We start from the raw sequence: 14,115 nt of genomic DNA, 5'->3' as shown, positions 1-14,115 counted from the left end.
TGAAATCATACATAAATACTTCTACATGTTTCCTACATTGGTTACTATGCTTACCTAGTATAAGTGGGGGGTTTTCTTCCTAAAAATTTTCTTGTTATAGAATCCATACTGCCTAGAATTTTCCACTCCTCTGGTATTTGGGATCAAGCCCAGAGCATCCTGAATTGCTGATCAAGCCACTGTACCGGTGAGTTCTGTGCCCAGCCAGTCCCAGCTCGTGTGTACTGGAAGCTCACTGCAGACAGGGAGGATATATTTGTCCTAAACTGACATGGTAACACATAGCAGACACGCCTGAGTTCCAGTCTTGACTCTGACAATTTCTCAGTTAAAATTCATGAGAACAAAGAGAGCATGAGTTTGAAAAAGAGCAAGGAAGGGTGTATGGGAGGATTTGGAAGGAGGAAAAACAAGGGAGCAATGATGGAATTATATTATCATCGCAAAAACAAAAGAAAGGAAAAGACATAGCAGTTGTCTGGAGGGATGTCTTAACTGGTAAAGGCACTTGCTGCCAAGCCCATGACCTCAGTTCAGTCCCCAAAATGCACACGGTGGAAGGAATTGGCTCCTCCAAGTTGCCTTGTGACTCCCCCCCACCCCCAACACCTTCGTGTAATACATTTTTAAAATGGCTTATGTGTGTATGTGTGTGCAAGATATGATATCACCTTGTTCAGTCTCAACACTCACATCTGTAAACTGAAATAACAATGCCTATTTTCCCCCCTCAGAGCAGTTGTAGACACTAAGTGAGAAGATCTGAGAAGCTGTTTATCCCAAAAACTGCTCTACACAGTTTCAACCCAAAAGTCGCCATCATTAATGTCTTCTTTACGTGGGTCATACTATGAAGCACAGAAGGGTCTTTGCTGAGCCAATAATAGCTACAAGGAGAAAGAAAAAAATGTAAAAGCAATCTGGGGGCCTTCACCCTTGACTTGTTTTCTTTTAAGATTTGTTTTCATTTTTTACATATATGTAAGTGTGTGCCATGTATGTGCCCAGAAAAGGGTATCAGATCTTCTGGAACTGGAATGACATGCAATTAATTGTGAGGCACGCAAGCCTAGTAGGGAACCCATCACATGTGTGCTGGAAAGGCAGCAAGGGCTCTTGACAGTTTCTCTACCCCCACGCTTAGCTCATTACACCTTTATTTTCCCCTGTCACCTTAAGGTTCGGAGCCACCAGGGCTGCTGTGGTGCTCTGTGACTTTATTCTACACAGAGGGAGATTGGCCAGAGGGAAGAAGAGGAAAGTGTTAGTTACAGGGCCTCTCTGCGAGCTCTGCTCCTCTCCTGGACATTCCAGAGCCATCCTCGGTTCCTTTGCTGCTCACCTGCCCCTCCACCCCGTCCCTTGCTCATGATGGCTTTGGAGAATCATCTAACCAGGGGAAATTTTCTTGACTAGCTTACACCTGTGTGGGATCCCTGGTAATTAGATACCCGCCCATCCCTTCAATTCCATCTCTCCTAAGAAGTGTTTCCTGCTTCCCTGGGTGTCTCTCACGCGATAACGTGCCACAAGTGCTGCTGTGCTCCGGGTGCCAGCTTCGTGTCACTTCACCCAGTGAACCACAAGGTCTCTGAGAACAAAGTCTGACCTAGCTTCCTGCTTGGTCGGAACCAAGCGCACATGTGTTCCTGGGTAATGGGGCTGCTGAGCGGAGTTCCGCTGAAGCTGGTTCTGGGGCTGCAGCCCAAAGTGGAACACTAAACTCAGAGGTCACCCTGCAGGACAGTGTTCTTCTAGGCCATTGATCTGAAGGTCTTTGTCTAAGGCAGAGAGAGGTGTGTGTGTGTGTGTGTGTGTGTGTGTGTGTGTGTTTCAATCCACTTTGTATGAAATGCTCAAAGAATTCATTAAAAAAATATATTTTTTAAAGATAAAAGAAGTTACCAACAATAGATGTCAAAAAGCTGACAGCATTTGGGTGTCTGTTTACAAAACAAAGATTTTTTTCAAAATGTTAACATCCACAATCTAAGCTTCTTTTTGTTATTTTCTCACTATTCAATTACTACCCAAGGACAGGGTAGAAATTCAATGCCTGTAACATCTGGGAACTATATGAAAAAGTTCTGACTATATAAGCAGACAGCCATTTAAACTTTAGTGGTCATACAAAATTAATAAACATTTATCCGACTCTAAATATGACTTTCAAATCATCCAACACGTTAACCTTTACAAAATATAAATTCTTCCGTTTCAATGACCATTATCCCATAGTTTGCTTAGAAAGTTCCTTCTTTAGCTGAGCAGGATGGGAAACCAACCCCGAAAAGTTTGCTGACTCAGCAATTTACTTTTCCTTTTGTTCCCCCACTTTACATGGGAAAAAGAACAGAATTCCCATTTCCACTGCATCATTGTCTCACTTCTGCTTGAAGATTGCTAAGGTCTCTCTTGTCCTCCGGTGGCTTTTCAGAAACTCAGTTAATTTCCTGAACCCCTCATCCAGCCCTTCTCCAGTGACCGCACAGCAGGGTTGCACATACCAGTTCCGGTCGCTGCACAGCTTCTTCACCTTGAACATCCTGGTGATGTCTTCGGCGCTCAGAGCTCCCGGCAAGTCCTGTTTGTTAGCCAGTATGACGACCGGCGTGTTTTTGATGTGCTCATTCTTCAAAATGTGCTTGAACTCTTTGCGAGAGTCCTCCAGTCTCTTTTTGCCTTCGGAACAGTCCACCACGTACATCAGCCCCTGCGCGTTCTCACAGTAGCAGTCCCAGACGGTTCGCATCTTCTCCTGTCCTCCAACATCCCACACGGTGAGTGTGAGACTGCTCTGCAGCTGGACCATTTCCACGTTGAAGCCGATGGTTGGGATGGTTGCAAGCGTCTCGGCAAACTTTAACCGGTAAAGCAGAGTAGATTTCCCAGCTGAGTCAAGTCCCAGCAGAAGAACGTGGGCTTGCTTGCTTTGGGGGTTTTTAGAATTCAGCAGACCCATTTTAGGCTTTTTCTTCCTTAAAGATCGTTTCTTTTGGCCCGAAACAATGTGTCCTTTCCAGGTCTTTCATGTAAACGTTTAGGAAAAGAGAGTAAAGTGCCACAGTGAACAGGTGCCTGTCTTCGTTTATATTGTAGCTTATCAACTTGATTATATGCAAACAGCGTTTTATTTGCAGTCCCAGCCAATCCTGAAGAATCTGTGGGAGTAACCAGCATGTATCACAGTGGCTCAAAGGGGACATTCTTTGTGAGTGAGTAGGATTAGGAGTGGCTGGCTGCTGCAGCTTTCTGCGTTCTCTCAGGTCCAACAGTTCGGAGGAAATCAAAGAGTAAGGCGTGCGCTGGAACCCCATTGCAGAACGAACACAATCTTTTGTTTTAACCAACTTTAAGTGAACTTTTTGTAGATCAGTCTTATCTAGCTGTTAATAAGTGTCAGGGCTGCCTAAAAGCTTGAAGAGTTTATCTCCCTCTTCGTATCTAAATGCTTCCTGCTACCAGATTATTCAGTAGAAACTTTGAGCCTTTCCGGGTTATTGTAACCTTGGTCTCAGAAGCAGAACATCATTTCTGAATCTTCCAGGCAGGGAACTTACACTACTGACAAGACCAGATTTCCCTAGGGATTTTTTTTTTTTTTTACACAAACACTTTTCAATAAAACAGACTGCTCAAATATGACGACCTGAGTATACACAGGCATGCATCTCATCTCCTTCCCAACACATCATGATAAAAGGAACAAAGTCATCAGAGAGTCCATCAGAGGGTGAGATTTTGACAAATATTCTAGAAGACAGAAAATAGGCCTATTGGGATAGAACTGAGGCTGCGGGTAGGGGAGGGGTATGCTGGATTGGGAAGAGTGGAAAATAAATATATGCCTAAAACAAGAAGGAGATAATATAAAAAGGAACTCAGAAAATAAAGATAAACTCCTGAAAACTTATTTTTAAAAGTAGACATTTTAAAGTCAGTCACTTATGCATGCCTTTAATGTTAGCACTCAGGAGGCAAGGGCAGGCAGATCTCTGTGAGTTCAAGGCTAGCCTGGTCTATAGAGCAAGTTCCAGGACAGCCAGAGCTACACAGAGAAACGTTGTCTCAGAGGAGGAGTGAAGTAATTATTTTAAAAGCTCTATGATAGGTTAAAGGCAAACATTAAAGAAATGTATCAGAAGGCAGAAAAAGAGAAAAAAGAAGAGTCACCTGAGTCACATCTCAGTGACAGAATTTTATTCCTCAAAAGATAGAAAGCATGCCCACAGAACACTGAAGAGGAATTTTAATCCAGCAACATGTCTGCTCTGGCAAGGGATCACATCCAAAAACCTTCTAGGTCTGTGTGATTAAGTTGGATTACAGTATGATCTGGCCGGAACATAGACAAGCCCTTAAAACACATCTTTAATCCCCAACAATGACGATGAGATTAGTTTGCAGAAGGAAGCACCTATGTTTGAAGTGACATCTAATTGAGGGGCAGACAAAGTGAGGAATGAAAGATTTGACAGAATGAGTCAGAGATAGGATACAGGCAACTCACAAGGGAACAGACAGGAAAGGAAGGCAACTTAAGAGCAGAGCAGAGAAAGAAAGAGGTGGTGTGGTGAGGAGTGTGTGTGTGTGTGTGTGTGTGTGTGTGTGTGTGTGTGTGTGTGTGAGACCTATAGGGATAGGCAGCAAAGAGAACAAGATAGACACAGAACAAGCCAGAGAATGAGAAAGAGCCAGAAAGTTAGAAGTGATTGCCAAAGTGAGTATGAGGCCAAGCTGAGCAATTCAGTGAAGAGCCTAGGGAAGCCAGACTAAACCAGTCACCTTGGAAGACTATATTGTATGGAGGCTAGATGCTTCCAGGCCTAGGTCTAGGGATGGTTAAAACAGAGAAAGAAATAATCTGGGCTCAGCCCAAGCCATGGAGTGTATTCAAACAGAGCCTTGGATAAGGCTCTCATTTCACCCCTCCATCTAGGGAAATAAAAGTAACATTTACAGAATGCTCTCAAACAAACAAACAAACAAACAAAAAAAATATGCCAGTGTTTCCTGGTGCTAAAGGATGAACTCTCATGCTGGGATGCTCAGTGGGTAAAGTGGGTGGTTGCACAAATCTCAGTGACCTGAGTGTGACCCCAGAAACCATGGAGAGGTGTAAGGAGAAACCCAACTCCACAAAGTTTTCCTCTGATGTCCAGAAGTGCATGATCGCAAGCGTGTGTTTGTGTGTGTCCATCCAAAACATAATTTGTTTTTAAAAGTTTTAAAAAAAGAATTGAAATCTCTAGATGGGAAGACTACCTTTAATCATTAACAATATGACTTTTATGAAAGAACTTGAGGCATATGATATACATGTTTTATTTTTACTGAAAATTTAAAAAATAAAAAAGTTTACAGGTAGACTACTGTACGCACAAAAACTATACATATAAAGAAATTAGGATCTGAAGAGATGGCCCAGCATTTAAGAACACTTGCTGCTCTTTCAAAGGAACAGAGTTTTGTTCCCATCACATCCTGGGACAGCTCACAACTATTTATAACTTCAGCTCTAGAGTATCTGGCATCTTCTGGCCTCCTCCAGCACCCATATATTGAAATACACATACACATTCACAAAGATTAAAATAAAAAAATTATCCAAGTGGTTTTAAATTTTTAATTTTTAACCAGTTTCCTATGTCTTAGCAATAAAAGAAATTCATACTTATCCCACTGGCCACCCGGCCAGCAGGTAGATATGTAGACAGACATGTTATTGATACATAGATCACCTACTCTGTGAACCATGCTTTGGTAGATGCCAACTGACAAAGACAGGTTAGATCAGCCTTTAAATGGCTTTCATTGAGGAGAAGATGAGAGATATACAAACAATGAAAGTAACACAAATGGGAAAATTATACACTCCATAAGAAAAGTTAAACTTAAGTGTCTGCATCTTCCAGTATTGTTTCAGGGTAAAAAGCAACAGGGACTTGTGAGGTGAATCTCAAATTTGGAAAACCATGGGATAGAGATAGAAAAGTAACAGTGTATGCCCAGGTTGTGGTGTTTCTATAAACCTGTAAGAGTCACAGGAAAGTAACTAAATCCAACTTCTTAGACATGAAATAAGATAGCAGATCTAGACTCTTCAATTTATGTCCAAGTTACAAAGCAAGAAGAAAAGGCAGAGAAGAGAACATTGAAAGTTGGACATGCAATCATCTTAAAGATACTTTATAAAAGAAAAAAAAACACTAATTAAAAAATAAATCAATGAACAGCACCAACCAGGCATGTGGATCTCTGTTAACTTGAGGCCACCCTGGTCTACAAAGCAAGGGACACATAGAAAGACTCATTTTTTTTAAAAGGATAAATACATTAATAAGCATAACTATTGAGTCAGTAGGTTGTGGGTTATTTATTTAAAAAGCACTGTGCATTGGCTGGGACTGGGGAGATGTCTCAGTGGGGGATGTCCTTGGTGTAAAAGCATGAGGGTTCGAATTCAGTTCCTCAGACATAAAATCCAAGTGCCTGTAACGCCAACCCTTGAGAGTGTGAGAAACTGGGTGAAGGGCTCACTGGCCTTCCAGTCTATCTGGAATAGTAATCTTCACACTCAGTGAGAGATTATCTTGAAAAATAATATGGCAAGCACTAAAGGGAGATACCCTAGAAGTGCGGCTATGAAATAAGACATCCTTGTTCTGAGAACATACTGTATAACAGTGATAGCACCCATTGAGTCAGTGGGCCTGCCACAGATATGCATCTATGTAAAGAGGAATGTGTGTAAGTATGGCCACAGCTGGCAGGGTTAGGTGAGGAGGATTGGATTCTTTGTACTGTTGTTGAAGGTTTTATTTTCCCCTCCAGCTTCCTTCTAGGCTTGAATGTTTTCAGAATGACTTACTGAAAGGAGCTGGATTGGAATGAGCTGATCAAATCAGGCTGCCTTCACAGACATAATTCAAGTTCCAGAAGTGAGTAGACTTCTTCCTAAGGTGAACTTGGAGACTCTGAGTGCCACTTGAGCTCTCTCTGCTCCATATTTTGAGTAAGTTAAACACAACAGAAAGTTAGACATCTACTTTATATTAAACTCACTGGTGTGTCCACTGTTGGGGCTAGGGCATCTTTCATTTATCGAGGCCACAATGAGAATAAAAGTATCACATCTTGGATGCTTACTGTTGAATGAGCTCACCCTTTCTACTTCTTTCTGAACTCTGGCTGGCTGATCCAACTCAGCTGTTTCGACTCAAACTTTTCTCCAAACCCACTGATTTCAATTTGGCTTCTCTCAGCTTCTCACTAAATTGTTCTGCTTGGTCTCTGGAAATTTGTTCTAATCTTTTGGCCTCTTCTCATTCTCTGGCTTCAGCTGCCTCTGTTGATCTGTACTAAACTGTGTGAACTCATGGACTAACTTAACTCCACTGTACTGTGCTCACTGCACTGACTCCTAACTGACTCATTCTATCAAATCTTTCTCTGATTCATCACTTTGTCTGCCCCTCACTTAGAGTTTACTTTCCAACATGGCTGCTTCCTTCTTCTTCTTCTTCTTCTTCTTCTTCTTCTTCTTCTTCTTCTTCTTCTTCTTCTTCTTCTTCATCATCATCATCTTTTGTTTTTTTTGAGACAGGGTTTCTCTGTGTAGCCCTGGCTGTCCTGGAACTCACTCTGTAGACCAGGCTGGCCTTGAACTCAGAAATCCACCTGCCTCTGCCTCCTAAGTGCTAGGATTAAAGGCATGTGCCACCACTGCCTGGCAGCTGCTTCCTTCTACAAACTAATTTTACCTTAAAGTTGTATGCTAAGGGGTGTGTCTGTATTCCAGTTAGAGGGGTCAAAGGTGTGGTGGGTCTGCATTCCAGCCCTATCACACAGACCTAGGTCTTTGTATGTAATCCCTTGCCTCTCTGTAGCCTGTTGCTGAATTAAAATTCTTCTACAGATGAGGATGCTGCTATGTCCATGCCTTTACACCTGTTCACATCAACGCACAGGTCCCTTTTTAGTGTAAATAAAGAAAAATCAGTAAGTTGGGTGAATATCACAGTTCAGTGAACACATGAACTGTGTTATTCTTTCTCTTCACTACCAGGAAATAGAACAATTTTTGTTTAGGGTCCTACAAATGTTTCAACATCTTTTGATCCTCTCTCAAAACACATAGGAATTCTCTTGTCCCACATAAACTCAAGTGAAAGCGAGCAATTTGGTTATTTGCGAATTGTTTTTTTAGATTTTGCAAATAAATGTAGGTTTGTGAGCACGTCACTGGCCCACTTTGCTCTATCAGAAATCCGGGGACTCATGAGATGGCTAAGAGAGTAAAGGCATTTCTTTCTTAGGTCCCTGCAATGCAAATGATGAGACAAAGAACTAACTCTTGAAAGTCATCCCCTGACGTCTAGGCACACACCCATGTAAACGCATAAATAAAACAAGTAAATAAAAGTACTTTAAAATGTTTGTTAAAATGCAGGCATAAAAACCCAAACATTTAAAAGTTTTTCTTACCTTGGAGAGAGGAAACAGAAGGTCCTAAGCTAGCAGATCACTTGGAACTATATGTAATGGTAGACTATCCAGATGAAGGAGAGACTCACTTTTTGGAAGAAAATGGCCACTTTCCCATTCTTCCCCACCACCCAGATAAAGAATGTATATCTACATATGTTACCTTTTGTAGACCTAGAACATTGCCTGTTTGTTTTTGTTTTGTTTTGTTTTGTTTTTGAAAAATGTCTTACAGAAAGATGTGATCCTCCTGAGGACAACTCAGTGAATCCTCAGAGTTGAAAATATCCACGACCCTTCGATCTCTGCGCCAACCCTGCATTTCTTTCAGACAGGACAAGTTTTGGGTGGAAAAGTAGGTGATGTCCTTATCCCTCCTCCGGGGTTCCTGCCAGGCTACAGGAGGTGGCCTCTTCAGGTTCCGTCTCCCCTCTGTTAGGCATCTCCACTAAGGTCACCTGCATTGACTCTTGGGAGCCTCCCCAATCCCAGGTCTCTGGGACTTCCTAGAGATTGTCCTCTCCCCCCTATCCCCACTCCCAATGTCAGTGGCTCAACTTAGCACCGAAGACCCCAGTCTGGGCAGCTGCCTGGGACCAAGTAGATGTCCAAAGGCTGTGTAGAACTGACCTTGAATCTCACTGGCTGTGCCACTCTGGAGAGCTGGCCCCACCTCTCACCATCTGTAGCACAGGAGAACAGGCTCTGCACCTTGTCTGTGCAGCACAATAGAACTGGTCATGGGGGTGGGGAAAGGGGGATGGGGGAAGAGGGGAACAGCGAAACTCAGCTTAGTGGTATAGATAAGGAAGAGCTGGTAAGCTGACCAAATCAGGTCCACCCAGGCCCAGATACAAGGCTTTGAGTTGGCCCATGCCAATATCTACCTCATCTATTAACTGTTGGAGCATAAGAAGGGGGCGGTCTTGCTGATCCAAAGCTGCAGGATCTCTGTGACACAGGGCAACAGGATAACCAAGAGGTGTCCTATCGAGGATCCAATATTGATGGTGTATCAGAACCCAGAGGCCATGAATCAGACTAATGACTCACTGCAGTGAACATTCTCAAGTAAAGATATGTGGACAAAAGGGTATACTGTGTGACAAATTGTGACACGCTGCAGCTTCCACAAGGAGACATCTTCTATGCTTTGTTTTGTTTATTTATTTATTTATTTATTTATTTTTATACTTTCTTTTTCGGGGAGTTTGCAAAGGCAGATACAAAGGGACGGAGAGCTGAGTGGGCCTGGGGTCATGATGTAAAACTCAATAAAAAAGTTTAAAATAATACCTGAGATGCTGGAGAGATGGCTCAGCAGTCAAGAACACCATGGTGTTCTTCCTGAGGACCAGAGTTCTCATCCCAGCACCCATGTCACTCCAGCTGTCACATGGAAATCCAGTCCTCTGTTCCCTTCCACTCTGGCACTCACTTTCACAGACTCAGACACATAATTAAAAACAACAGACACGCATGATGGAACATGCCTTTAATCCCAGCACTCAGGAGGCAGAAGAGGGCCGATCTCTGAGTTCCAGGCCAGCCTGATCTAAAGATTAAAAGCTCCAGGGCAGCCAGGGCTATGCAGAGAAACCCTGTCTCAACAGCAGCAACAACAAAATAAATATGAATCATTTTGAAGATAACTAAAAAAGAGCCCTGATTTCTAAGCCTTTTCCAATGGAGAAACAATGTGATGATTGCCATGAGAGCGTTTCATTCTTGAGAAACATGTCCCTTTACACTGGCTCTTTCCCTCACACTCCGCCGTGTCACCCACCCTTCCAATAAAGTTAAAAGGAACAGGAGAAAAACACAGCACAAGAGAAGCAGGATGGAGTCTACGGTTGGAATAGGAGTGGGGCCATCATACCCCTTATCCTGATGAAGATGAAGGATTTAGTTAAGAACAATGACTCAGGCACCTCTGATCCCAGTAATATATAAAGCAGCCAGTATTTTCTGAAGTCTTGCTAGCCAGCAAGCGGCAGGGGCAAAACAAAAGAAAACACACAAACAAACACACAAAGAAACCACCACCAACAACAAAGCAAACAGACAAAATAACAGAACAGGACTCGGTAACCCAGACCACCACTAACCTAATCGGCTCCATTTCAGCTTCGGTGGTAAAACCCTGGCTAGCTCAGGTCGCCACTGCTTTAGCGTCGTTCATCTCTACGCTAGTTAACTCTGTGGCAAGCACTAGTTTACCACTGTTGGCCAAACAGATAAAAATCCGCCCTTCAAGAAGTAACTGAAGGTAGAACTTTTTTTTTTTTTTTAAACTTTAAAGGGGCTGGAGAGATGGTTCAGAAGTTAGGGTGCTTCTTGCTTTTGTTACACCCACTTGGGTGGCTCACAATTGCCTGTAACTCCAGCTGTAGAGGGTCTGAGCCACTCTACGGGCACCTGCACACTCACACATATACACACAAAAGACAAGTATTTAAAACCTTTCAATTTTACCTTTTTAAAAAATTATGGTATGTATTTACATTTCTTTTTTATTATTATTTTCTTTATTTACATTTCAAATGCTATCCCGAAAGTTCCCTATAAACCCCCCCCCCCCGTTCCTGCTCCCCTACCCACCCACTCCCACTACTTGGCCCTGGCCTTCCCCTGTGCTGGGTCATGTAAAGTTTACAAGACCAAGGGGCCTCTCTTCCCAATGATGGATGATTAGGCCATCTTCTGCTACATATGCAGCTAGAGACATGAGCTCAGGGAGTACTGGTTAGTTCATATTGTTGTTGCACCTACGGGGTTGCAGCCCCCTACAACTCCTTGGGTACTTTCTCCAGCTCCTCCATTGGGGGCCCTGTGTTCCATCCAATAGCTGGCTGTGAGCATCCACTTCTGTGCTTGCCAGGCACTGGCATAGCCTCACAAGTGGCCACTATATCAGGGTATTTACATTTCAGCCATTGCTCCTCCTCCTGGTCCCCTCTCCACAGTTCATCTCATTCCTCCTCCCCCTTGCCTTGGAGAGGGTGCTCTCCCCACCAGACTTCCCCCTTCCCAAGTCTCAAGTCTCTCAAGGGTTAGGCGAGTCTTCTTCTACTGAGGCCAGATCAGACAGTTCTCTGCTTTATATGTGCTAGGGACCTCAGACCAGCCCATGTATGCTGCCTGGTTGGTGGCTCAGTCTCTGGGAAATCCCAGGGTAAGGGTTAGTTGAGACTGCTGCTTTTCCTTTGGGGTCATTCTCCTCTTCAGCTTCTTCAATCCTTCCCCTAATTTAACCATAGGGGTCCCCAACTTCATTCCAATGGTCGGTGTAAGTATCTGCTCCTGTCTGTAAGTACGCCATAGCGTCAGTAATAGTGTTAGGTCTTGATGACCCATCCCCCCACCCCACCCCCAACCCCACCCCGTGAGATGGATTCCAAGTTCAGCAGGTCATTGGACTGCCTTTCTTCCTGTTTCTTCTCCATTTTTGACTCTGCTGTTCTTTTAGACAGGAATTCTGTATCAGAAATTTTGATTGTGGGTTGGTAACCCTGTACCTCTGCCTGAGGCCCTGTCTATTCCCTCTCCCCATTGTTGGGCATTTTGGTTAGGTCACCCCCACTGAGTCCTAGGAATCTCTCGCCTCCTGGGTCTCTGGTACTTTCTAGAGGGTTTCCCTACCTCCTACCTCCCACTCCCACCCCTACCGGAGGCTGAATATTTCCATTCATTCTCCTGGCCCTCTGGGCTTCTCGCCTGTTCCCTGCTCCTCCCTTACCGGACCCTATCCCCCTTTCCCCTCCCTTCCCCTCTCCCACCCAAGTTCTTCCCTCCCTCTGCCTCCCGTGATTATTTTCTTCCCCCATTGGAAAGCAGAAAGGCTTGTTAGAAGTGAGCGTGTCAGGAAACAAGTGTGAAGGGAACTGACCTGGGGGAAATGGCTACATGGACTCGAAAGTGAAGATCACATGAGACTAGCCTGGCGTGGGAGTAAGCCTGAGCAAGATTCAGGATGAAAGCTGAGCCAAAGAGCAAGCTTTGTGTCAACTGCCATTCGTTCTTGGTCTTAGTCCTCCAGAGGAAGGAGGGTGAGAAGGCATCGAGACCACCGCGTGTGCTGGGTGGCTCACCGCACCTCTGCGGAGGTAACAGTGCGAAGAGTCGGGTCAAAGCATTTCTCTGGTTTTGCTTTTGTGGGCACCCCACACCCTTGCTTTTCTCCTTTTCCCTTCTTGCTTTTGATTTCTCTCTTTCTCTCTTTTTTTTTTTTCCAGCTGAGGTTATATGACTAGTAGCAGGAATAATAATAATATTAATAATGATGATGACATAATTATAATTCTTAAACATTGGATTGCTGCACTATATTACAGGCTAAATTAATATGGTTTTCTCAGCCAGGTGGTGGTGGCACACACCTTTATTCCCAGGACTTGGGAGGCAGAGGCAGGCAGAAGCGTAGTCTACAGATCAAATTCTAAGACAGGTGTACTGGCTGGTTGACACAAGCTGGAGTTATCACAGACAAAGGATTCTCCCTTGAGGAAATGCCTCCACGAGATCCAGCTGTAAGGCATTTTCTCAATAAGTGATCAAGGGGGAGGTCCCCTTGTAGGTGGTGCCATCCCTGGGCTGGTAGCCTTGGGTTCTAAAAGAAAGCAAGCTGAGCAAGCCAGGGGAAGCAAGCCAGTAAAGAACATCCCTCCATGGCCTCTGCATCAGCTCCTGCTTCCTGACCTGTTTGAGCTCCAGTCCTGACTTCCTTTGGTGATGAACAGCAGTATGGAAATGTAAGCAGAATGAACCCTTTCCTCCCCAACTTGCTTCTTGGTCATGATGTTTGTGCGGGAATAGAAACCCTAAGACAACAGGCTGTCCAGAGAACCCCTGTCTTGAAAAAATTAACAACAATAACAATAGTAAACAAAACACTGTTCTTACCCCATAACCTGACTCTGGGCTTTTTGTCTTCCTTTATGTTGTCTCTTTCTGAAAACAGTTGCTCTCCTTCCCACTGAGTTGTACTGTCCCCAGTACCAGGTTTAAGGTTGTGGGAGATGTAGTGTCAGTATGCACCTGGCTGTTTATACTAATTAACTTAAAAGCTGTTCCAGCTTGACGGATGTAAGCCAGGAACCCCAGCACTGCAGTGGCAGAGGGAGGAGAGTTAGAATCGGAAGTCTGAGCATACCTAAGCTACACAGCTACTGTCTCAAAACCCACAAACACACATGCTAACAAAGCGAACCATTCTGCCCGAATTACTGTGCTGTAAAAGAGTTTACTTATATTTTAGGCTCATTTGTTTGTTTGTTTCAGTTGTATCTGTGTGTAGGCATGCACATGTGAGTGTTGTATCTGTGTGTAGATATGTACACATGAGTGTCATATCTGTGTGTAGGCATGCACATGTGAGTGTTGTATCTGTGTGTAGGTATGTACACATGAGTGTCATATCTGTGTGTAGGTATGTACATGTGAGTGTCATATCTGTGTGAAGGCACGCACATGTGAGTGTTGTATCTGTGTAGGCATATAAATGTGGGTGTCATATCTGTGTGTAGGCATATACATGTGAGTGTTGTATCTGTGTGTAGGCATGCACATGTGAGTGTTGTATCTGTGTGTAGGTATGTACACATGAGTGTCATATCTGTGTGTAGGCAT

At 43.8% G+C, this 14,115-nt stretch overlaps 1 protein-coding gene across 1 annotated transcript; it reads right to left on the bottom strand.

Annotated features, from left to right (window-relative positions):
* Positions 1–1,870: 1,870 nt before the first annotated feature.
* Arl14 (ADP ribosylation factor like GTPase 14) lies at positions 1,871–3,059 on the bottom strand. The gene has a single exon (XM_021197141.1). The coding sequence runs from the start codon at positions 2,960–2,962 to the stop codon at positions 2,384–2,386; it is 579 nt and encodes a 192-aa protein (XP_021052800.1). The 5' UTR covers positions 2,963–3,059; the 3' UTR covers positions 1,871–2,383.
* Positions 3,060–14,115: the final 11,056 nt, after the last annotated feature.

The sequence above is a fragment of the Mus pahari genome, chromosome 4, assembly GCF_900095145.1.
Source record: "Mus pahari chromosome 4, PAHARI_EIJ_v1.1, whole genome shotgun sequence".
Taxonomy (NCBI): Eukaryota; Metazoa; Chordata; class Mammalia; order Rodentia; family Muridae; genus Mus; species Mus pahari.
The sequence above is the reverse complement of the archived record's forward strand: the minus strand, read 5'-3'. Positions and strand labels throughout refer to the sequence as shown.

Excerpts from the sequence above, each read along its gene's own strand:
- Arl14 (XM_021197141.1), bottom strand. The coding sequence starts at position 2,962 with ATGGGTCTGCTGAATTCTAAAAACCCCCAAAGCAAGCAAGCCCACGTT.